Source organism: Gossypium hirsutum, chromosome D11 (genome assembly GCF_007990345.1).
Source record: "Gossypium hirsutum isolate 1008001.06 chromosome D11, Gossypium_hirsutum_v2.1, whole genome shotgun sequence".
Taxonomy (NCBI): domain Eukaryota; kingdom Viridiplantae; phylum Streptophyta; class Magnoliopsida; order Malvales; family Malvaceae; genus Gossypium; species Gossypium hirsutum.
This window is the reverse complement of record NC_053447.1, coordinates 26637174-26663747: the sequence shown is the minus strand read 5'-3', so window position 1 is coordinate 26663747 and position 26574 is coordinate 26637174. Positions and strand designations below refer to the sequence as shown.

The 26574-nt window shown below is 32.9% G+C and overlaps 1 protein-coding gene across 14 annotated transcripts; it reads right to left on the bottom strand.

The window, feature by feature from the left end:
• Positions 1–2290: 2290 nt before the first annotated feature.
• Positions 2291–25957, bottom strand: LOC107900527 (UDP-glycosyltransferase TURAN). 14 transcript variants are annotated; one of them, XM_041103947.1, is made up of 23 exons: positions 25864–25951; positions 24785–24882; positions 23749–24559; positions 23016–23644; positions 22331–22429; positions 22052–22223; positions 9806–9907; positions 9307–9417; positions 7772–7805; positions 7405–7460; positions 7178–7318; positions 5805–5953; positions 5620–5709; positions 5456–5522; positions 5317–5380; positions 5123–5237; positions 4408–4574; positions 4221–4331; positions 4053–4114; positions 3904–3956; positions 3728–3803; positions 2909–3037; positions 2291–2680 (listed from the first exon to the last, which is right to left on the bottom strand). In XM_041103947.1, the coding sequence occupies exons 8-23, from the start codon at positions 9397–9399 to the stop codon at positions 2657–2659; spliced, it is 1431 nt and encodes a 476-aa protein (XP_040959881.1). In that variant the 5' UTR covers positions 9400–9417; positions 9806–9907; positions 22052–22223; positions 22331–22429; positions 23016–23644; positions 23749–24559; positions 24785–24882; positions 25864–25951; the 3' UTR covers positions 2291–2656. The 14 variants fall into 14 exon arrangements, with proteins under 14 accessions (XP_040959881.1, XP_040959886.1, XP_040959887.1 ...); XM_041103952.1 differs by having other exon boundaries at positions 22331–23644; positions 23749–24107; positions 24400–24559; XM_041103953.1 differs by having other exon boundaries at positions 22331–23644; positions 23749–24107; positions 24478–24559.
• Between the last annotated feature and the right edge of the window lie 617 nt (positions 25958–26574).

Here is a 26574-nt window from a genome sequence, read left to right as displayed (position 1 = left end):
CTCTGCCCGTGTGGACAAAAATAGATTATTTTCCTAGCCATATTTCTCACCCAAAATTGACATCAACCTATACACATTAATTTGCAGACCACCAAGCCATAACAAGACATTTAAATCAAGCTAGAATCATGTCCTAAACATGTGTTATCACAACATACAACTAATATGCCTTTAGTCACATCAAATAACATCTTATAACATGTTAATCAACATATATGCCAAATTTACCAATTCAAACCAATTATCAATATACTTATAAGTTCACCATCACTCAAACATATCAAACGCACATCAAACATGATAAGCCATTTATATATAAATATCAAAATATATCAAACACAAGTCATCTAAATGGCTAATCACAACAAAACATTTACATGCCAACATTTGGCTAAAGTAACCTATACATGCCATTATAACCAAAATTAGTTTACTATTTATACCGAATGGGCCGATGGATAGTGTGAAGTAACTCCGACCAGCTTCTAACCAAATCGAGCTTCCGAATTACTATAAAATAGGGAAAAAAAAACAAAGTAAGCATTTAAGCTTAGTAAATTCGTATAACATGGAATTTAACTTACCTTTATTTCACATATAAGGTAAGCATACAAGAATATCCAAACTAACTTGGCCAAAAGCCTAAACACATATCCTTATCATGTTAGCCATGTGATTCTCATGTAATATTCCATAAACATGGGTAAACATAATCATCAAGCAAGTTCCATATACATGTATCATCCCATTCCACGTAAGATCATTTTCATGTATTTCACATAAATTCCAGTAACAGTTCATGTCATTATCATATAATCTCGTAATAGAACTGTGCCCGTTAAATCGTTTAAAATATCGTTGGATACACGGGAAGTACACACAAAGTGTACAAAACTGTAATTCGTCAATTCATATTCAGGAATGCTCAACCGAGCATGTAAACGGGAAGCTCTTCTGAGCTATATAACGGGAAGCTCAAGAGAGCCAAATATCGAGAAGCTCGTGAGAGCCGAATATCGAGATGCTTATAAGAGCTAAATAACGGGAAGCTCGTGAAAGCTGTGGTGTATTTGCAACACATGCAGGACAACAACCAATCAGGAATCCTTAATGACATGTCATTTGTATGCATCAAATTTCTAAGGTTCAAATAAGACTCTATACTTGTCAGATATGTGATCAGTATTTTACATGGCAATTACACATTTTACACACATAACAATATTCAATTCAAAACATACAAATATACAATTTAGTTACACGAACTTACCTCGACAAGTATACGTAGATTTGTAAGCTACTAATCCGATACTTTTTCTTTTCCTCGATCCAACTTCGTACTAGGTCTATCCGGATCTAATTAAGCAAAATAAGCTTGTCTATCTTCAAGCTTCCATGGCTAGGGTATCCATATTTTATTTTAGGAAAGATGATGAAAATTTGTTTTATTTATTTATTTATCATCATTTTATTATTTACTTTCCAAAATTAACCTTAATAATTTACTAAATTCCAATGATGAATAATCATCCTTATCTACTAACTCCTCTAAATGGTTTATTTATCATATAATGACCTCAAATTTTAAATTCCATAACTATTTGATACCTTTAGCTACTAGAATTCAACTTTTGCACTTTATGCAATTTGATCTTTTTCATCAATTTAGACATTAAAAGGTAAAATTTCTTAACAAAATTTTTATACTGTATTTCTATAATACTGTAGACCATAAAATAATATTAAAATAAATTTTCTTTCTATCTCGAATTTGTAGTCCCGAAACCACTGTTTTGATTTCACTGAAATGGGTTATTACACCTATGATTATGGATCTTCATCAACTTCCACATCATATGTAAACTAAGGGTGAGCAAAACTCGATTTGACTCGAAAAAATAAAAAAAAATTTAAATTTCAAATTAAACAAATCGAGTTATTCGAATTAATTAAATTATTCGAGTCAACTCAATTTTTTTTCAAATTTCGAGTTCAAATCGAGTTTGGTTTTCAAATTCGAATAACTCAAATAATTCAAATAAACCGAATACCAAATTATAATATTTTACATTTTTACCCTAAACTCCCAAACCTCTTTACTTTCTCCCAAAATTTTTACTCCCTCCCACTTTCCCCCTAAAACTTTTACTTTCATCTGCTCATACATTGTTAAGTAGCAGAATGATTTCTGTATTTGGTTAAGTAGTTTACCGTGAAGCTCAAGCTGACCAAACAACAATATAACACATTGGTAACAAATCACAAGCACGCTGATTAATCTGAACAATCGTTAAAATGGAACCGTGGGTGATTTTTTTCCCACTATGATCAGCTGGTAAAAAATCACTAGAAACCATGTATTTATATCAATTTAATAATAATACATTTCAGGGATTGAAGCAGTCAAGCACCCTATAAACATGAGAAATCCAAACCATGCGATCATATGTATGCTGCCACAAATAAAAACTTACTGTCATTTTGGAACTATAAGGACTATAATCTAAAGTCCTAACCAAAGGGTTGTGATATTCCCTGGGAAAATTGGAGTAAGCATATGTCCCATGAAGCAAACGCTTTGACTAAAAACTAACATATGTGGCAGAGGCAGTTGGCTGGAATGGCTAACTTTGACACAAGACGGCTGAAGTTAAGGTTAGTTCAAGTTTCTGGATATAACCTGCAAATTGAAGTCCATTTATTCAATTACAAATGGGTAAATTAAAGGAAATCTTTCATTTGTCTTTTATTAAAAAGCATGCTGAAAGGGGTAATACACCCTGAATGGTAGGAAAAGGAGAGAAATGAATAAGACAGTTTGTTGAGAAACATCAGATAAAGTGGAAGTAAAATATGAAGGGAAATAGAACAGAACAAAAAAAAAAAAAAGATTGCTGAGTTAAATAACCTCTGATATTAACGGCTTAGCATGTTCTTCCCACTCAGTGGCCCATCTTGCTGAAGAACCTGTTTCCAATGCACCGTTCTTGAGAGATTTCAGAGCATCACATTCTTTTGGAAATCCCCTGAAGAGCATCTGCCAATGTTGATACGTACAATAGAAAACCAAGGAATATTAGAAACCGCCATTGTAACAATCTCAGGAAATGTAAGTCACAAAATAACAAAGAACTATTTAATTAGTTATTCTGGTCCCAGTTTATAATAAGGTTCAACAGCCAATCACAAGCTAACACCAATTAGTAGTAGGTGTAGGTACCCAACTTCAATATAAGACCACAGGTAACCTAATACTTGACGGATGTGGGATGTTACTGCTACACAATCCCCTTAACGTGTAGCTCATAGCGCCTAAGGAGCTATGGTTCAAGGGTCATCATGATAAGATCAATTGTTCAATTTCAAGGAGTTTGTTGATGTGGATTAAGTTCATGAGATTTTCGACCTCCATGTGGAGTTTGCTGTAATGAAGTGTCAGTTGCAAGCATGGTTATCAAAACTAGACTGGACTGAATGGTTGAATCGTGAACCAGTAGTCCAACCAGTACCATAAAACCGACAAGGGTTCAACTAGTAAAAACCAATCAAACCAGTTAAAAAACAAGTTGAACTAGATTGAAGCTAGTTTATGTTTATGAATGTTTATGTTTCTATCTTTATATATTGTGTTTATTAAGATTCCTAGGCAGGGTTGTATCAAGATATTGTGCGTCATCCACCTTTATTTGCAAGTACCAATTGTCTTTGTTAAGTACAAAACACTTACCAAAAGCTCATCAGCTAGCTCTGATGACGATGAAAAGAGCAGACCATTTTTCTCAACCTCCACAAGCTCGTCAATGCTTTAGAAGTCAAACCAGTAGCAGATAGTAATAGACTTTAGCATTAAAAGGTATCAAATTATAAGCCAATAAACCATGAATGATAAATGCACAAGTTTACCATGAGTAGGAAACAGCACATACTGGAAGCCCACAACCAAACATATCCACCACCTACAAGCCAATACAAGTTCGGTGAGTGATAAAGGTTTATCGCTGCAAATGTTCTTTTCCTAAGAAGGCTTTAACAGGAGCACCAGAATGACATACCTTCATCGGAAGGTCTAATCCTGAGGAGGAAGTATGCAGACAAACACCTAAATCTGCTGAACCTGTAAAATCAAGCAAGAACTTGGATGTAAAACAGGTAGCATGAAGCACATTTCCCTTCTTCCGAATGAACTAAGGGGAAGAGAAAATAGATTACAAATATCGTACCAAGAAGCAATGGATATTCCTCAGCTGACAGCCACATGGTACGAAATGCAACACGTTTGAGGTTTAGCCTCTTTATTTTCTCTTCATACTTTTCCTTTTCAGGTCCTTTGCCTAAATGAATATTGGAAATTTTTAAGAAACAATGGAGCACAGAAGCAGGTGCTTCTGGGACATACAGTACCGTTACCTGTAATGATGAACAACAACCTAGGGTACAAATATTGCTTTCCACCAGAGATCTCCTTCCAGAGGACCCCTTCATCAGCAGAATCATTTTCATCCAGTAGAGCAGCAACTCGTCTATCATACATCACCGCGGCTTCCAATAGAATCCCAAAATCTTCATCTGGTGTCCTGGAAAGATGTTATTCTCGAGAATGAATCACTTAATAGATTTATAAATACTCACCACGCAAAAATAAGCATGTGCATACTTGAATAAAAGGGAGGAAATGGTTCAATTAAATAATCTTAAAATAGGATAGGAGAAACTTCTACAGTGAGCATAACTATACTTCAATAAAAGAATAAAAAATGTTGAAAGTGAGAAATTAAGTAATCTTAAAATAGAACAGAAAATAAACTTCTTCCATCTAGGATCTAAAGCAACCAAAACACAAATAATCTCAATCAGAAGTACTCAGAAAAAACCATAGGTCAGCAACATATTAAAAAAAAAGATATCATGCAAAAAGTAAGTTTCAAGAACAAAACTTGTCAACTTGAGCATTTTTTATATTCCATAGACTAACATCTATTCGAATATTCTTTCCGTTATCACTCTTACTGGGTAAAAGTTTAATGAGGCAAGAGCAACTAAGGGTACAACAAAGAATCAAAAGAAAAGAAGAAATATGGAGCGCAAGAAGTGCAAATAGGGCATTCATGGAGGATGGTCTCACCAGCTTGTACTGCTTACAACAAGAGCCGGCCTATTTGGCTTCAACAAGATGTCAGTGTCAACCAGAGTTGTAAATAATGTTTCATTTTGGTCAGCTGCCCCAATTCCTGTAGTTGCTGCATGATGGGTAAAATCAGTCAAAAGTGTTCTTTAAGGCTGCTAATCAAAATAAATTTGATTATTTACTAGACTTACTAGCAGTTACACAATCTCGAACCCCAAGAGGGTGACAAAGATACCTATTTAATCTGCAAAACAACTAAGGAACGAACTCCATTACAAAATAAATCTTAGAGCACGAACCTTTACGAGAACTCAATAACATGAACCTCACCTTATGCTTCTCCTGAAGTGAAGTTGGACAAAAAAACTCGGGAGGCTGATCATATAAGACTGTCGCTCTATAAATTTAACCACATGCAATATAATTAGACATTTTCCCATAACATTTCATCAGAAAATGAAAATAATTAACCAACAATGAGCTGGAAATCTTACCTAATTCCCCAGTTTTGAGCTAATTCATGCTGCATTGCCCTTGTTACACATAGGGAACCATTTGCCATTTGCCCATAATGCTTCTCAAACCTAAGCAGATGCTTAAAATTCAAAACCAGATCCATCCATTGCACAGCTCAAGAAAGGTCCTCTTGACAATACCAAACAGGAGGCTTATAACTTACCAATGGTATATTGAGACAAATGGGCTGCTTCTTCCCACAGACAATCCAAGTAAGGTATATCCAAAATTATGCCAATCAACAATGAATGCCGACTTTCTCAATGAGCTCGCCCACTTTACAGCCACTAATGTTGGAACAGAAGGAGGATTCTATACAAATGGATGAAATATCAAGATTGTTTCAGAGGGAGAAAAAGGAATTTCTTAAAACAATGAAAGAGCAAGACCTAGCAAAATTTATGTAAATGAAAAATTAGGCATCTACAACCTTTAAAACCGACAATGAGGAGAAAAAACAGCTAACTAAAAAACAAGATACTGATAACCACGGAGATATTATAAGATGCTAAGAGAGACATGACAAACTACAGAACATTACAAAGTTTCACGTGAGAACTAGACTTTCGACTCCTAGGTCTAAGGTAGAAACTTGGGAAAGCAGTGACTTCAAATAAAACAAAAGAGTTTTACCTCGTGGAATAGACCAAATCCAAATAGGATGCCATACATACCAAAAACAAAATTATGATGGTAAGGTTCCATCACCACCTATCCATATTGGCCTTACATGATGTTCATAATACCACAGGTATATTTTGAATAATAGTATAATCATCAATGTAATTCACAAAGGTGTTTACTTAAGAATATGGATCATGTATAAGAATGTACCATAGGAACTCTCTTTCGTTTCAAAAAAAAAAAAACTTTACATTTCATTAGAAAAGAATGGCTACTAGAATTTGGTGGAAATTTTCTCCTTGTTAAAATGAAAGTTTGAAAATACAAAAACTGAGCAACAAAACTTATTCACACATGCAGAGGTAGCAAGTGTACACCCCAACCATTTGCATGCACATACAAAAATAAACCCAAAAATATATAGGAAGAAATTTGCTGCAGTAGTGTGAGATAACTCTGGTTAAAACTCATTTAAAAATCATAAAAAGCTTGATAAATAAGAACCACTAGGAAAACAACCACAAAGCCAAAAAAACTCATTCACACATGCAGAAGCAACAAATGTACACCAACCACTTTTGCCTATTCCTTTCTTTATCTCTCTCTCTTTTGAAATCATTGCTCATAAGTCATAAGCCTGCCACTCATCGCTTGAGCTTTAGAAAATTGTTATTTTCAACCTCTTAAGCAATTAATAGAAAGAGCTAATTTGTGGTTAATCTCTACTTAAAAATTTGATACACCATGGTAGTACATCAAAATCTTTGAAAGACAGATTCCATCGAAAGGATTCTACAATTTTTGGTGGAAAAGACACAACAACATTCGGTAGCAGTTAAGAGTAAGACTATTTGCTCTAAACAATATAGAAAACAGAACTTGGGATCTCTCTAGTGGAAAATAAAATCTCACCTGCACTATGAAGGCATCAGGATGAGGAACTTTGAAGCAAAGAAACCAAAGAAGTATTACAAACTGAATGATTGGCTTCAGTAAGAGCATTAGTGGATAAAATATCTTCGGTAAGCTATGAGAGTACTTTTGCCATTGTATCTGCGAATTAATTAAAAAAATTAAACAATAGATATTGATAGCCTAGTAATAATACCTTAGCCCAACGATATTCCTCCAGACAATACCATTGTGTGAATATGAATAGATTCATTCTCTATAACAGCAGAGTGGGGTTCGGAACCTATCAAAACATTTAAATTCACATTCAATTAGTATATTTATTAATATAAGAAATTCTTAAGATAGTCTATCTAAATTTAGTGTTCGAACAGAATAATCTTTCGTATATAGTGCATAATGTAAAATTTGGGTTCACAAAATCTCCATCAAACAGGAAAATTTTCGTAACTTTTTTTCTTATTGAAAGCTGTTAAGTAGTATACACGATTCTATCCTATAAATTTTACTATAAAGTATAAATTCCATAGCAGGAAAAAGGAAAGAAAAAAAAAAGGTGTACAATTTAATTCATTATTCCGTAGAAAGGTATACCTCCATAAGCAACAATGTCCACTTCCAAGGATGCCTGCGAAATCAATTATAAGGAGAAGAATGAACAGCTTATTCATTTATTTAATAACTCTTTTGTTTTAACGGAAGCTCATCATGGCATTTATAAAAAATAAAAATAATGTTTTTTTCTTCATTTCTAAGACATAACCATGCCACCGAAAACAACATGCTTTCTTTTCTGTGTTTCCTCTCAATGTTTCTACTATATTTAGGACATGTCAGATAAGCATGTCATTACATAGGACTAGTATATACAGATAAATAAAGTTTATTACTTTTCTACTTCTGGAGTGTGGCAAATCTGTGAGGACTGGAAGGTAGAGGATGCCTATTTTGGCATATAAAAATTGCATATCAATAAGTACTAATCATCCTACACAAAGAAAAAAAACACAGTACTTATTTCCCAATACTGGGCTAATTTACAGGAACTATCCTTACAGAAAATTTCCTTTAACCACGACAATTGAAAGTATGGAAGCTTAGAAGTAGTAGAAACCAATCTTTATCATAACTAATTTCTTCATCTAAACCTTCTAAAAACAATGGAAATGGTTCAGGCTTATCCACTAAGGCTTAGGCATGAATTGAAGGAAAATATAAGAACCAAAGAGATTGGTAACCATAGTAGAATATTGATGTAACATAAAGAATGAGAGAAAGTCAACAGTCTTCTCCAAAGTATATAGAGAGGCATAACCAGCAAAATGTTTGTGCCAGCCATTGCTACCTTAATGCCTAGATATGTCAAATCTATAGATTATGTCAAGCTTTGTTCCTATGAAGATTAATTAAGTACTATAAAAATAATATAGAAACATAGTTTGGGGGTATTCATTCTGTTCAAAACAAATGAACAAGAAGAACCAACACACTGGCTTTTCTACTTTAGTATAAGTATCCCTGCACAAACCAATTCCTTAGGCTCCACATGGTAATTCATCTTCTAAGTTTGCTTTTTGCTATTAAATGATACACTTTACTAATAAATAATAAAAGAAAATGGTAGAAAGCAAAATATAATTACTTAAAAATTAATAAAAGACTTTGTACCTAGAAAAAGATTAAAAGACTAAAACAAATCATCAATCCTAATATAATTATTTAATATGAATCTAAACTGCGACACTTTTTGTCCAAGAAGGAAGTTTAACATTTTAACTTCTCATTCTTCAAAATGCTAATGTGTCTCCGTATTTAAACTCATTTATTTTGCCTCCAACATAAAAGGCAAGTAATAAAACCAAATATTAAATGAACATTTTATCATGATGATGGTTATCCTTCATGCCAATACCAATTATAATATTACATGATGAATCCATAACGCAAACAAATAAAAAAAAAACATTATTGTGTCAATAACAAATTGAGCAAGAAATTTGTCAAAACTAAACTCCATTTTGCTTAAAATAAACGTTTCAGCTCAACCAAAAACACAAGCATATTAAAGCAAAAAATCTCAAGGAAATAAAACCGTAAATCCAGAATAAAGAAGAAAATTACTGCAACACCTGACGCGCAAGGGAGAGGGCATGATACTGCATACGAGGGCTGCGACCAAGATCCCCTAGAACCACCACACATGCTCTTCCCCTCTTCCCCATTTTTTCTTCTTTTTTCCCCTGCCAAATATGCAGTCAATATGTAAATCCAACAAAATCAGCTACCTTTTAAAATTTTCAAATTTTTAGGTTTCAAGGTTAAATAGCAGTGGCAGCCACTATTGGCTGTAGCTGTACCGTCCGCCGCTAAAGACTTCAATAGCAGTGTTAACAAATTTCATATCAGAGATCGCAGACCCTAATAACAGTATAAAAGAAAATAATGTCGATGCATTCCGCTATGTTTGTAAACCAATACCATTTAAAAAATTGGATCAAACAGAGTAACAAGCAATAGGATCGAAAACATAAAATCAAACATAACAAAGTGAGTGCAGAAGAGGCAGAGAATAGATAACATCAATCGAGCCCTAACTCAAAACCAGATGACTGAAGTTTCAAACTTTACCTTAATCAGAATTTTGCTCTTTGGTTTGATCTGTTGGAAGCTTGAAGGCAGGGATTGGAGGATGAAAATTGGACAAGACTGGGCCAGAGTTGTTGCGAGAAGCTCGATTTTGAGAATTTTAGAATAGACTTTAGGAAATATATTTTACTAGCTTCTATGAATCTATTTCTCAGTAAATCATGGATGTGTTTTATTTGAAATAAGCTGGACTAATTTCAAAATGCATAAATTAAAATGGGTTTTTCTACCTAAATAATATAAAAAATAAATAATTACTAAATATGAATAAATGGGCCCTTATTTACAAAAATAGGCATTCTCCATAGTAAAAAGTGATATCGTTCGAATAATCGGCCCACAATTATTTAACTAATGATAACTCTGCTTAAGAAAAAAGAATTTTTTATGAGTTTCTAAAAAAAAATATGCCGCATGGCTATATGAATACAGGTTACGATAAAAAATTATTATTTTAATAGTATCGCCGATGTATCAGACAACATCGAAATAAGTTAATATCTTTTTAGTTACGATTTCGGCCGATTTTTGAATTTTTTAACGTTTTTTCTAATTGTAAAATAAAAGGGGGTTGGTTTGGTTACCCAACCCCCACACAATAGGTTTATAGAAACAAAAAAAAAATAGCAGCCAGGAAAAAAATTTAGGAGAAAAGTGTGTTTGTTTGGAGGTTTGAGGAGATAAGATTAAAGATTATTAAACTATGTTATAAATTTTAAAAAATATATGATTTGTACTTATTTCAAAATAGATTATTATTAGATTATTAAACTTTTAGTAGTATTATAGTTTATAAGACTTTTTTTTTTCATTTTGTAGAATAATATTTTAATGGAATTGATTTGTTAGAAGTTGATTTAGGATTGATAACAGACTCAAATAATATGTAAATGTAAATGTTATTTTATTTTATTGATTATTTCAATTATTATTTTTAAAATGATGTATTTAAAAATTATTTATATATAAGGTAATTTATGAATCAATTTGGTATCATATTTGAAGTTAATGAAAGAAAAAAAAGTAAGAAAAAAATGTATTTAATATTTGTGCTTTCAGGAATATTTATATAGTATTTGTAATAATTTTTAAATTAAAAATATTAATTTTTTATATATTTATGAAATTGATGCGGATGGATATAGTAAAAAAATTAAAATATTTTCCTTCCATAAATAATTCTGAAATATATTTATTTAGCCTATCCAACCAAGAGAGTGTGTAACACCCCTTACCCGTATCCAACACCGGAATAGGGTACGAGGCATTACCAAAACACATACACTTGTAAACGTATTTAACCGAGTTATAAAATTTCATCAAAATTAAAACTTTCAAAATAATTAACATGTTTCTATAACTTTTCACAATATATCCTCAAAATATTATAATCATAATAATTAGGGCCTGCGAGACCCGATACATACTCATGCAATTTAATGCTTCATTTCCATTTCATTCAATTCGCAATTTCTCATGCTCATAATTTAAATCATATCACTAGCAATTTCCATTTAATTCATGTACAATTCAATGACATCAAATTCAAAACTAATACGTATTTACCATTTAACTCAATGTTTATTGATTATACCATTCAATAACACATTTATGAAATTCTCAATTTAGCAATGAAAATATCACTTTAGTTTGAATAACAACATCGTCCTGATATAAATTCACTACCACTTATCCATTTACTTTAATTCTTTTGGGCCCATTTGTCACTTACCATCCTTAATCAAATTAGGGAACGGTCACGAAAAATTGAGTACTTCACTTTCACTTTGCCATAGTATAACTATGGTCTTACGTATGATCACTTATCACTTGTCCCTGATCAGATAAGTGTAGCCACCTATCACTTTGTTTCTTGATCAGATAAGTGTAGCCACTTATCACTTTGTCTCTTGATCAGATAAGTGTAGCTAAAGCTATCACTTATCACTTTGTCTCTTGATCAGATAAGTATAGCCGAAGCTATCACTTATCACTTTTCACTTGTCACTTGATCAGATAAGTGTAGCTAAAGCTACCACTTATCACTTTGTCACTTGATCAGAAGTACTCAAATCCGGCGTTCCGCTCAATTTGATCATTTATTCATATATCAGGCTTACCAACATGTGTTAATTCATAAACCATTCATGGTATTATTTCATGCCAAATCATATACTGAATATACCATACACACATACTATGAAACTTTATTTTCACACATGAGCTTAAACCATGACCAATAATGCACAAAAATAAGCATCATTCATATTTCATCGTTTATGAGTTATAATCAAACATATGACCATTTATACACGAATCATTCATATATTTCCCAATTTTCCTCCTCCTCCTCTCCATTCCACATCCTTAATGTGTATAACACACTTAAACAACATTAACCATAATTTCAACACTCACTAACATGTATATTCAAAGCTGTTTATCCGAGTCAGAGTCACTAAATTATTTTTATCCGGAGCTACAGAGCTCCAAATTAAGATCCGTTAATTTTCCCTGAAACTAGACTCACATATCTTCATACCATAAAATTTTCAGAATTTTTGGTTCAGCCATATAGTACAGTTTATTCTTTAAAATTTCCCCTGTTTCGCTGTCTGACAGTTCCGACCACTCTTCACTAAAAATTAATTATCTCATTGTACAGAATTCGGATGATGTTTTAGCTTGTTTCTTCTAAAAATAGACTCATTAAGGATTCTAACCATATAAACTATAACTCATAATCATTTCTGTACAATTTTTAATGATTTTCCAAAGTCAGAACAGGGGAACCCGAATTCATTCTGACCTTGTCTCACAAAATCTATTATATCTCATGATTTACAATTCCATTGCTCACGTCATTTCTTTTATAAGAAACTAGACTCAATAAGCTTTAGTTTCATATTTTATTCATCCTCTAATTCAATCTCTACAATTTTTGGTGATTTTTCAAAGTTACACTACTGCTGCTGTCCAAAACTGCTTTAGTGCAAAATGTTGATTTCCATTTTGCCCCAAATTTCACAGTTTATACAATTCGGTCCTTTCTCAATTAACCCCTCAATTAATCTAATTTTCTCAATTAGTACTTTACTAGACATTATAAGTTGTTACACAAATATTGAAATTCAGAATTTCCACATATAACTCTATCTTCAAACTCTTTTACTATTAGGTCCCAAACATTCACTTTCTATTCAATTCTTTCAATAAAATCAGCATATGAACAATTTAAAGCTCTAATTTCATGCTAAATAATCATATACTTCCAGCACATATTCATATCAACTTTCAACTTCTTTCATAAAATCAAAAACTAATGGATTTAACAAGTGGGCCTAGTTATAAAAGTCATAAAAATACAAAAATTTCAAGAAATAGTCAAGAATTGAACTTACTTGTAATAAAAATATGAAGAACCAGCTTGAAGAAGCCCTTCCATGGTGTTTTAGCTGATGAGAATTCAGAAAAATGAAGAGAAATCTAGATAATTCCACTTGGGTCCTAACTTTATTAAGCAAATTTTGCAATTTTCCAATTTTGCCCTTAATTCTCCTTACTTTCTTGCTGATTTCATGCCTCTGCCGTCCAGCCCAAATAGACCTTGGGTCTATTTGCCTTTTAAGCCCTCTTCCTTTTATCATTTAAGCTATTTAATCATTTCCCAAAATTTTGCATTTGTTACAATTTAGTCCTTTTTGTTCAATTAATTATCGGAACTTTAAAATTTCTTAACGAAACTTTAATACTAACTTTTTAACACTCCATAAATATTTATAAAAATATTTATGGCTCAGTTTAAAATCCCCGAGGTCTTGATACCTCATTTCAATTCTAATTATTTTAATATTTATTTCTAGTGCACTATTCACTATTTCAAAAATTTTCCTAACTTCATATTTAACTTATACTTACTAAATTAATAATATTTTCTACCCATTTGTCGAATTTAGTGATCTCGAATCACCGTTCCAACACCTCCGAAAATTCAAGCCATTACATTTTTTTTGGTCGGATTTGTGGTCCCGAAACCACTGTTCCGACTAAGCCTAAAATCGGGCTATTACAGAGTGTGAGCTTTAATTTTCTTTTAATATATTGATTTTAGTTAGCTATTTCACACTTTATTTTATTTATTTATTAAGTCGATAATTAAAATTATAATTGTTTCTGTAAATATCAAGATGCGTTCTTTGATTAAAGCAAATGATCACACAACAAATATGATCCATGTGTTGGTAAAAAAGTGTTAATTTTTTATTCCATAGTATATATGTGAAGTTGGACATAAATTTTTATTAAATTGAGAAATTTTAACTAATATTGTAATTTAATATAATTAAGGTGCGTACTACATGTTGAGGTTGCGTGGCCATGATTCGAGCTACCGACTGGACCAACAGATTATGCCCTACCTAGACGTCGCTGAATTTGGATCAGTTGCATTGATCTGGATGTGCGGTGAGCGCAACATCACATTGGAAGATGTCATACTATAACTATGGCTCCTTGTGGTTGATAATGCGAAGGACTTGCTTGGACACTCTTCCGAGGATGGTGAAGTGTTTACAACTTCAAAATTTTCCTATTTGAAGGCAAACTTCGAAACATTATCAAGCAATGCGACTGAGGAAGAGAAGATTTGCACTACTCGAGCATATATACTGCAACTTATAGGGGATACTTATGTCGAACACCAATAATAATAAAATTCACTTGATACATCTACCCTTATTATCTTATTTGAAAATTGCTCGTTCGTATAGTTGAGAATTAGTAGTATTAGCAACGTTGTATCATGAGCTACGACCACAGTGAGTTAGACGGCCTGACCACACAATCGTGCAACCCTAAATTACACTACCATAGTAGTATTAGCATATTGTTTTAGATGGCACGATTATGTCTTAGAAGTGAACAAAAAAAGCATTATTTTTAGTTTTTTTTTACAAATGACATGAAGAGCTTTCGTTAAACAAAATAGTTAAACATTATTATTACTAAGCTATAAATATTTATCCACTAATGTTCTTACTGAAGCCAATCATTCAGTTTTTAATACTACTTTGGTTTCGTTGCTTCAAAGTTCCTCCTCTTGATGCCTTTATAGTGCAGATGAGCTTTTATTTTCCACTAGAGAAATCCCAAGTGTTATTTTGTATATTGTTTAGAACAAATAGTCTTACTCTTAATTGCTACTGAATGTTGTTTTGTCTTTTCCAACAGAAATTGTAGAATTCTTTCAATGGAATCTGTCTTTCTAAGATTTTGATGTACTATCATGGTGTATCAATTTTTTAAGTAGAGATTAATCACAAATTAACTTTTTCTATTAATTGCTTAAGAGGTTGAAAATCAATTTCAAAAGAGAGAGATAAAAGAAAGAAATAGGCAAAAGTGGTTGGGTGTACATTTGTTACTTGTACATGTGTGAATGAGTTTTTGTTGGAAAATAAATGTGAATTTGGATGAACGATGCGTTTATCTGCGTTTAGTGTAAAAACAGCGGTGGCGGTGAGATTAAATACTGTAGCGATACTGTAGCATGAGACAAAAAATAAGCTAAACGCACCGCACCGCACTCAATCGCCCATCTAAACCCACCCTAAATATTATAAATTAGCCCAGTATTAAAAGTATAATGGGAAATAAGTATTGTGTTTTCTTTTTCTTAGAGTAGGATTTATCACTAGAAGCAGAAAAGTAATAAACTTTATTTATCTGTGTATACTAGTCCTATGTAATGACATGCTTATCTGACATGTCTTAAATATAATAGAAATATTGAGAGAACACACGAAAAAAAACATTATTTTTAGGTGGCTTGGCTATGTCTTATAAATAAAGAAAAAAAACATTATTTTTATTTTTGTAAATGCCATGAAGAGCTTCTGTTACAAAGAAAGATTAGTTAAATAAATGAATCTATTCATATTCACACAATGGTATTGTCCGGAGGAATATCATTGGGCTAAGGCATTATTACAAGGCTATCAAATTCTATTGTTTAATTTTTTTAATTAATTCGGAGATACAATGGCAAAAGCACTTTCATAGCTTACTGAAGATAATTTATCCACTGATGCTCTTAATGAAGCCAATCATTAAGTTTGTAATACTTCTTTCGTTTCTTTGCTTCAAAGTTCCTCCTCATGATGCCTTTATAGTGCAGGTGAGGTTTTATTTTCCATTAATGGGATCCCAAGTTTTGTTTTCTGTATTGTTTAGAGCAAATAGTCTTACTCTTAACTACTACTGACGGTTGGTGTGTCGTTTCCACCAAAAATTGTAGAATCCTTTCGGAGGAATCTATCTTTCAAAAATTTTGATGTACCATCATGGTGTATAAAAGTTTGAAGAAGATATTAACCACTAATTAGCTCTTTCTATTAATTGCTTAAGAGGTTGAGAATAACCGTTTTCAAAAGCTCAAGTGATTTATGAGTAATGTTTTTAAAAGAGAGAAAAAAAAAGGAATAGACAAAATTAGTTGTTTTTCTTTACCATTTAAATTAGGAAAAAGAATTATTGGGTTAGGTTGGGTTGGGGTGGGTGGGGGAGGAATGGATGTAATGCACAGAATACTTGAATGACATCCTCTTCATTTATTTTAAGAACAAAGACCTTGCCAATATTGTATTCCCTCTGAAGCTTTATGGTTGTTTTCCAGTGATTCTTTATCAAGTTTTCTATGATTTTTAAATGAGATTTAACCATTGTTATCTCACACTATTGCAACAAATTTCTTCATATTTTTGGGTTTATTTTTGTGTGAGCAGGCATGTAGTTGTATTTACATTTGTTACTTCTACATGTGTGAATGAGTTTTGTTGGCTCTATGGTTGTTTTCCTAATAGTTCTTATTTATCAAGCTTTCTATGATTTTTAAATGAGTCTTGACCAGAGTTATCCCACACTACTGCAGCAAATTCCTTCCTATATATTTTTGAGTTTATTTTTGTACGAGCATGCAATAGGTTGGGGTGTACACTTGCTACCTCTGCATCTGTGAATAAATTTTGTTGCTCGGTTTTTGCATTTTAAAACTTTCATTTTCACAAGGAGAAAATTTTCAACCAAATTCTAGTAGCCATTCTTTTTAAATGATAGGTAAAGTCTTTTTTTTTTGAAAAGAATGAGAATTTATGGGGTACATTCTTATACATGATCCATATTCTTAAGGAAAAACCTTTGTGAAATACATTGATGATTATACTTTTATTCATAATATACCTATGGTAATATTAAAATCATATAAGGCCAATATTAAAGGTGTTCATGGGTCGAACCGAGCCATAATAGAATTTTAAACTCGATTGCTAGTTCTCGGCCCGAAAAGTGAGCCTAATTTTTTGTCCAAACCCAACTTGGATTATAAATGTCAAGCCCAACCCATATTAGATTTTTGGTTCTTATAACCCCAAAGAAGAGAATAAAATTGTGTTAAAAATAAATAATAATTAAATAAGCCTACAAGAGAGACAAAGATCAAATGAATAATCAAGAATAATAATTCATAAGCTTCTAATTTGGTCTGAAGCCAATGCATCACAATACTGAAATGTAGAGGCAAGCTGATGCAATACAAGCCCCTCTAAGAAGAGTGAAATGACAGTAACAACTTTAGCATGATAAGGTAGTCATTTTAAGGTAATTTATACTTCTAAGAAGAGACCAAAATTATTATAAAAAAATAAACTCAAGCTTAAAGTAAATTGCAATAGACTATTGCAACTCATTACCAATGTCTAAATACGACTTCATGTTTTATATTTTATAAAGAATCAAACACTAATTCAAATAGTTTGAGATTATCAAGAGATAAAAAATAAAATAAATGTTCTACAATATCCAAACAATATTAAAAACAGTAACGGAAAAATTTTGAAAGCAGTAGTGAAACAACATTAAAAAGGCAGTGAAACAATACTAAAAACAACAGTGAAACAACCTACAATATGTAATCCACCAACGAAACTACCCAACGACAATAGTGAATGCTGGCGACATTAAAAACGGCTGGAGCAAAAAAGATGATAATAGTGAACGTTGGCGACAAAGGAAGCAACAGCTTCGCTGGCTAGTCAACGATACAACACCACCTAAGGATTTTTGGTTAAAATAAAAATTATTTTGGGGCATTTGGGAATAGTGGTAAAGGCAAAGGTACAGTGTTGTTGTATTCAGCTACTATTCCCACTACTCCCAAATGCCCCGAAATGGTTTCTATTTTAACCAAAAATTCCTAGGTGATGTATCGTTGACTAGCCAGTGAAGCTATTGCTTCCTCTGTCACCAACGTTCATTACTATCGTCTCCTTTGCTCCAGCCTTTAATTTCTTTTTTAGCGTTTTTGCTTCTTGAATTTTTTGATTAATCAATGAGTTCTTTTCGTTCTTCAATCACTTAATGCATCGTTTTGTGTTTTTCTAATGTTATATTGAATTCATTACTAAAGATTGTTTCTTTGGTCTATTCTTTGAACGAGGGATACACGGATTTTAAGTTTTGAATTCACGGTTAAAGTGTCTCAAAAGCTTGAATTCCGAATTATTTTAAGGTTTTTCAACTGTACTAAAGTTAACAACTTTTTTTAAAGCTTGAACTTTTTTTTGTCGTAGGGTATTGGAATTCACTATTTAAAGGTTCCTAGTTATTTAAAGCTTAAATTCACTATTAAAGTGTCTCAAAATCTATGAACTTTTATTGATGTATGATGTTGGAGATTCATACTAATTTACATGTGATTTAAATTTTTAGATAACGGTAATTATTAAGGGTCAAAATGGGATTATCCTAATTCTGAAGACTCAAGCTTTGTAACTTTAATTTTTAGCTTAAATTATTTACCCTAAAATCAAACTATGTTAGCTAGATTGATTATTAGCATTAAAAATAACTTGAATGACACAATGTCGAAGAAAGATAGTCGAGCTATAAGAGAAAGCATGATAAGCACATCATAATAAGTTTATTCTCAAATCAAAAGTGATAATTGCTTTTTTATCTTTTATTACATTTGGGGCAAATTAAAGTATTAATTCCTTTTCTACACTTTAAATTTGGGCATTCTGGTTGGTTGATTACATTTTGCAAGTTGCTTTTGGTGCTATCATTGCTATTTTTAATGTTGTTCCACTGCTACTTTTAATGTTATTCTGCTACCGCTTTTAATATTGTTTGGATATTGTAGAACCTTGATTTTATTTTTTCTTTTGATAATCTCAAACTATATGAATTAATGTTCCATACTTTATAAAATATAAAACATGAAATCGTATTTAGACATTATAATGTATTGATAATGAATTGTAACAGTCTATTGCAATTCACTTTAGCAACAACCATGTCTAGACTTATTTACTTCAGCAGTTGCCTTATCTGCTAATTTTTGAAATGAAGATGATATTATGAAAATTTGTTTGGCTATAAGATGTTCCTATTGTTAGTTTTTCATTTGATCATTGTCTCCTTTATAGGCCTAAATATTATTTTTTACAATAATTTTTATCTCTTCTTAAGAGTATAAATTAGATTCTGTTGCATATTGCTAACCTCAAAATGGCTATCTTATCATGCTAAAGTTATTATTGTCATATCACTTTTTCTAGAGAGGCTTATATTGCATCAACTTGGCTTTACATTTGAGTTTTGTGATACATTAACTTCAGACCATATTAGAAGCTTATGAACTATTGTTCTTGATTCTTCATTTGATCTTTGTCTCTTGTAGGCGTATTTAATTATTTTTTATTTTTAACTCAACTCGATTCCCTTCTATAGGGTTATAAGAACAAAAAATTTAATAAGGGCCAAGCTTCGACTTGAAATTTATGATCTGGGTTGGGCTTAGACGAAGAATTAGGCCCACTTTTTAGGCCAAACCTAGGCCTAACAATCAAGTCTAAAATTTTGTAATGACCCAACCTGACCCATAAGCACCTCTAATTTGGTCTAGCCAATATAGATAGGTGGTGATGGAATCTTAGTATCATAATTTTGTTTTTGGTATGTATGGCATCCTATTTGGATTTGGTCTACTCTTAAACCCTAAATCGACTTACATACAACTCGACTAAACCCGAACTGACCTACACTCGAACCGAAGCCACAAACACCCTAAATCAATACCAAAAAGACACTAAACTAGACTCAAATTAACCTAAACTAAACCCTAAAACCTAAACCAACCCGACTAAAACTTGAACCATACTAAACTCAAACAGACTTACACCCAAACTGTACTAAACCCGAACTAACTAGGAAAATAACACAAACCGAACCTAAAATCACCATAAATCAAACCCAAAAAGCCCAAAACTAGCCCCTAAAAGTCCAAAATCAAACCTTAAAACAAGTTGAATAACCCTAAAATACTTAAACCAAACCCTAAAACGACTCGAACGCAACCCAACCCAATCAAACACAACCAAACCTGACACTACAAAACGGGACAAGCCTGACACCACACTAAAAACATAGCCCCAAACCTAAACACTATAATCCCGAACCGAACCCACAAACACCTTAAAACGATACCAAAAAGACATTGAATCAAACCCAAAATGACATGACCGAACCCTAAAACCTAAATTCACCAACACAAAAACCAACCTATACCTGAACTGACATACACCCAATCCATACTAAATCCAAACCGACCCAATCTTAAATCGACTAGGAAATAACACAAATCACACCCAAAATCACCATGAACCAACCCCTAGAAAAAATTGAACCAAACCCTAAAACAACCTAAACCAACACTAATACAATCTAAAACGACCCAAACCAAAACAAAAGAACAGGAGACTAGCACAATTCAAGAAAGCAAAGAAATCCAACCCGAGTTTTCTTCATTGGACTCCAATTTTGGGCCATTTTGAAAGCGACTTGGGTATTTTATTTTGTCTGCTACTTTAAAACTAATAGAATTATTGCGTTGTTATTTTTTTTTATTTAATTGAAGTAGTCATTTGATTATTGCTACTAAGAAAGTGAATCCTTGCTCTTTCTCACTCGCCACTTCAATTCGTGAGCAACTGGGCTCTAAGACGGTCAACTAGTTAGCGTTCTTATATATAGAGAATAATTTGATGACAGAGATGTTATCATAGTCGCTTTGCTAAAAGCCTATATAAAAAATAAAGGTTGCGATTTCGATTCTGGAATTTATCTATTTGCCTTGTAACGAAACTAATTCTAATGTTTCAACAATTGTCCACCAAATTAGTAATATTTTTCTTAACCAAGATTATTTGATATCATTGTATCAAACATATATTTGGACAAAAAACCAACATTGATTGAAAAATAGGTAATACGTTAAAAAAAAACCAACGAATATGACAAACAAGTATTTAAGATAATTTATTAAAAATGAAAAGTCAAATACTTGGTAAAAATGTGTACGAAGTTTTCATTTATATATTAAAATAAAATCAATAAACTCCTTGGTCAAACATTTTTTCCCACAAAATTGTCGATAATAAATTCATTTATTTTTATTTTATTTGAAAACTTTGTTTTAACACTTTCCTAATAATTTGACATCAAATGCAAATACACTCAAAAGATAATAATATTATCGTTAATCCAGAGTAAGTTGTAATCTTTGTAATGAAAAGAAAAACAAAATGGCAAGGGTAGGTGAAATACAATAGAAAAATTACTAATGTACCAAAAAATAGAAGAATAACAAAAAAAAGTTTTTATTTGTTTGCATTTCAAGAAAACTGCCCGAACCCAATCCAACCCACTCGAACACAACCAAACCTAATACTACAAGACGAAACAAGCCCAATACCACAATAAAAAACATAAGCCCAAACTGAGACCCACACCTAAGCGTAACATAAGCCCAAATCTAAGCATGACTTAGGCCCAAAAAAAAGCCCCAACAGTATTTTCCTGAGAAAAAAAAAGGACCACAACGTGATCCATAGTTTCAAATACGGAACGAAATAGATTTTCTCTAAAGCTGAAAACCAAAATCTCTGACAAAAATCAAAGATGAAAAGGCAACAAAACAAAGGTAGGGGATTTCAAAATTCACAAAATATAGAAAACTAAAAACAAAAAATTCACACTGATGTCTCAAGCAGAAAACAAGAAGTCCTTATCAAAACAAACTGAAATACAAATAAAAAAGCAAAGATCTGAAACAAAAGCAGAAATGAAAACGCAAATGGAAGAGAAAACTAAAGTAGAAGTATAGATTCATACCTGAAATCAGTCTCCGATAAAGCAGGGGATTTCAAAAATCACAACGAACAGAAACGGAAGAGAAAACTTAGGGCTTCTCTCTCTCACGAAAGTAGACAATAAAACAACCAAAAAGAAACAAACAGACCCAGATCGATAGATTTCAAACACAGCGAAACAGTGATTTTTACACCTGAAAATCAAAAACCATAAAATAAACCAAAATATAGAAGTAACAAAGCATAGATCTTAAGTTAAAACATAGAAAGGCAAAGACAATGTTCAAGTAAAGATTCATACCTGATGACGCAAGGGATTCCAAGAATCACAAAAACAGAAACGGCAGAGAAAATTACTGTACAGTGTCTGTGCCTTTTTTTGGCCGTCGGTTACCCAAAGCTAAAAAAGTAATGAGAGGAAAAATTGAAAAATGGGACACACGGAGAGAATGAAGGGGAAAGAAACGTTAGAAAAAAATAAAAGGAAATTGTGGAAAGAAAAAACTATGAAAATATGCCCATTATCACAAGCCACAGGACCCAAACAGAAACCCCAAATTCATGCCCAAAAAAACAGGCCCACTATCCCAAGTCACCCCAAACCAATGGCCCCAAAGGCCCAAAACAAAGAAAACGAACCCGAACCAACAACCTACAAACTGACCCAGCTAAACAAACCACACCCCCAAAACAGAGATGAAAAAGCAAGAAGACAAATGTTAAGGAAAAGAACGACACCAACATCCATAGATTTGAAAAGACGAACCAAAACAGTATTTAATAAGGCTGAAAACCAAAAACTCAAACAAAAGGCGACTGAAAAACAAGGAAAGAAGCATAGATCTGAAAACTAAAACAGAGATTAAAAGGCAAAGACAAACTTATTCTAAAGATGAAAACCAAAAAACTCACAGAAAAAAAAGCATAGATCTGAAACTAAAAAATACATGAAAAGGCAAATACACATTTGAAGTAAAGATTCATACCTGAAATGACTCTCCCATGAAGCAGGGGATTTCAATATCACAGAAAACAGAAAACTATCTTTCTGCAGTAGAGTCTGTGTGTGTGTGTGTGTGTGTGTGTGTGTGTGTGTGTGTTTTGCATGTGGTTACACAAAGCTAAAAAAGAATGACAGGAAAAAAATGAAAAGAGGCGAGAGAATCCGCGAAGTACAAGAACAGAGGAAGAGAGAATAAAGAAAACAAAATATAAAGAAGGAAAATATTACAAAAAAAGGATGAAAGAGGAGGGGAAAGAAACATCAAGAATTTAGAGAGCAGTTAAGCTATTTAATGTCTATCTAAAGTACGGTAAACATAATACACTCATTTAATGAAGAAGCAGCTGAGCTACCTATCTAATTAATCCTTTCAACACATACGTAAAGGAGACTGACACAGTTCAAAGAAGCAGAGAAATCCAATTCTTCATTGGGTTCCATCAGTTTTGGGGCATTTTAAAGGCCACTTGGGTTTCTTTTGTCTGTTACTAAACTAATCGTCAGTAGTCAATAGTTTCTCTTTTAGCCATGGTTGTGGATCTTCATCAGCTTCCACAGCATATGTAAAACGCATGCCCCTCAAAGACTCCTTCCCAGCAATGCTCATCATATCTGCACATTCAGCAGCATTACCATGGTGAGGCCAGTAGCAATTGAGGTTTGCCTTGCTAGTAGGGGGAATTGGGGATCAATGAAAACTAGTGACTCTACATTACCTACTCCAAGATTGGATGACTCCCCTGGTTTTATTTTCCCATTTTCTTCAATCTGTTCAAATTGTTCATGACAAGCCCCATGAATGATGCTATGCAAATTGATGCTATGCAAATTATCTGCTGAAACAATAACCACTTCATTTGGATATGTTTCTGGAACTGTTTCACATGAATCACTGACTTCGTCATATTCATCCAAGTTATCACAATCATCTTTGTATTCAAACTCATCTGATTCAGTATAGCAGGGGAGCTCATCCATTGTGCAAACTTTAACTTTCATCTGCTCTGGCAAGCTTCGGCAACTAGCAGAATGATTTGTGTATTTGGTTGAGAAGTAGTTTACCGTGATGTTCAAGCTGATCAAACAACAATATGACACATTGGTAACAAATCACTATCAAGCTGATCACTCTGAATGATCGTTAAAATGGAGCCGTGGGTGATTTTTTCCACTATGATCAGCTGCTAACAAATTACTAGCAACCATGTATTTATATCAATTTAACAATAATACATTTCAGGGATTGAAGCAGTCAAACACCCTATAAACATGAGAAATCCAAACCATGCGATCATATGTATGCTGCCACAAATAAAAACTTACTGTCATTTTGGAAATATAAGGACTATAATCTAAAGAGTTCTAACCAAAGGGTTGTGATATTCCCTGGGAAAATTGGAGTAAGCATATGTCCCATGAAGCAAACACTTTGACTAAAAACTAACATATGTGGCCGAGGCAGTTGGCTGGAATGGCTAGCTTTGACACAAGATGGCTGAAGTTAAGGTTAGTTTTTCTGAATATAACCTGCAAATTGAAGTCCATTTATTCAATTAAAAACGGGAAAATTAAAGGAAATCTTTCATTTCTGTCTTTTATTAAAAAGCATGCTGAAAGGGGTAATACACCCTGAATGGTAGGAAAAGGAGAGAAATGAATAAGACAGTTTGTTGAGAAACATCAGATAAAGTGGAAGTAAAATGTGAAGGGAAATAGAACAAAAAAAAAAAGATTAAGGATGAGTTAAAGAACCTCTGATATTAACGGCTTAGCATGTTCTTCCCACTCAGCGGCCCATCTTGCTGAAGAACCTGTTTCCAATGCACCGTTCTTGAGAGATTTCAGACCATCTGCCAGTGTTGATACGTAAAATAGAAAACCAAGGAATATTAGAAACCGCCATTGTAACCGTCTCAGGAAATGTAAGTCACAAAATAACAACGAACTATTTAATTAGTTATTCTGGTCCCAGTTTATAATAAGGTTCAACAGCCAATCACAAGCTAACACCAATTGGTAGTAGGTGGAGGGACCCAACTTTAATATAAGACCATAGGCAACCTAATACTTGACGGATGTGGGATGTTACTGCTACACACTCCCCCTAACGTTTAGCTCATAGGGCCTAAGGAGCTATGATTCAAGAGTCTCATGATGCGATCATGAGTAATTGTTCAATTTCAAGGAATTTGTTGATGTGAATTAAGATCATGAGATTTTCGACCTACAAGAGGAGTTTGCTGCAATGAAGTGTCAGTTGCAAGCATGGTGATCAAAACTAGACCGGACCGAATGGTTGAATCGTGAACCAGTAGTCCAACCGGTACCATAAAACCGACACTGGTTCCATAAAACCAACACCGATTCAACTAGTAAAAACCAATCAAACCAGTTAAAAAACAAGTTGAACTAGATTGAATCTAGTTTAAATATTTAATTTTGAGGTTATAATTTATAAAATGAATGTTTATGTTTCTATCTTTATTGTTTATGTTTCTATCTTTATCTATTGTGTTTATTAATATTTTTTCCTATTTTTTCTTTTTTATAAATTTTCTAGAATATTTTGAAATTCTTTATTTTGTCATGGTTGAACCGGGAACAGATGGCCAAGCTGGTTTGACCACCAGTCCGAATCTTACAACATTGATTGCAAGTGGAGTAATTTTCAATTGATCCAATAGTGCTCCAACAAATTATCTAGATCTAGGTGAGAATGGATGCTTAACTAGTACTATCATGTTTCCTAGGAAGGGTTGTATGAAGATGTTGTGCATCATCCACTTCTATTTGCAAGTACCAATTGTCTTTGTTAAGTACAAAACACTTACCAAGAGCTCATCAGCTAGCTCTGATGACAATGAAAAGAGCAGGCCATTTTTCTCAACCTTCACAAGCTCGTCAATGCTTCAGAAGTCAAACCACTAGCAGATAGTAATAGACGTTAGCATTAAAAGGTATCAAATTGTAAGCCAATAAACCATGCATGATAAGTGCACAAGTTTACCAGAGTAGGAAACAGCGCAAACTGGAAGTCCACAACCAAACATATCCACCACCTACTAGACAATACAAGTTCGGTGAGTGATAAAGGTTTATCGCTGCAAATGTTCTTTTCCTAAGAAGGCTTCAACAGGAGCTCCAGAATGACATACCTTCATGGGAAGGTCTAATCCTGCGGAGGAAGTATGCAGACAAACACCTAAATCTGCTGAACCTGTAAAATGAAGCAAGAATATGGATGTAAAACAGGTAGCATGAAGCACTTTTCCCTTCTTCCTAATGAACTATGAGGAAGAGAAAATAGATTACAAATATCATACCAAGAAGCAATGGATATTCCTCAGCTGACAGCCACATGGTACGAAATGCAACACGTTTGAGGTTTAGCCTCTTTATTTTCTCTTCGTACTTTTCCTTTTCAGGACTTTTGCCTAAATGAATATTGAAAATTTTTAAGAAACAATGGAGCACAGAAGCAGGTGCTTCTGGGACATACAGTACCGTTACCTGTAATGATGAACAACAACCTAGGGTACAAG

Excerpts from the sequence above, each read along its gene's own strand:
- LOC107900527 (XM_041103951.1), bottom strand. The coding sequence starts at position 9,399 with ATGGGGAAGAGGGGAAGAGCATGTGTGGTGGTTCTAGGGGATCTTGGT. Across the intron at positions 7,806-9,306 it reads CCCTCTCCCTTGCGCGTCAG|GCATCCTTGGAAGTGGACAT; the intron begins GTGTTGCAGTAA and ends TTGATTTCGCAG. Across the intron at positions 3,038-3,727 it reads AGCTAGCTGATGAGCTTTTG|ATGCTCTTCAGGGGATTTCC; the intron begins GTAAGTGTTTTG and ends CAACATTGGCAG.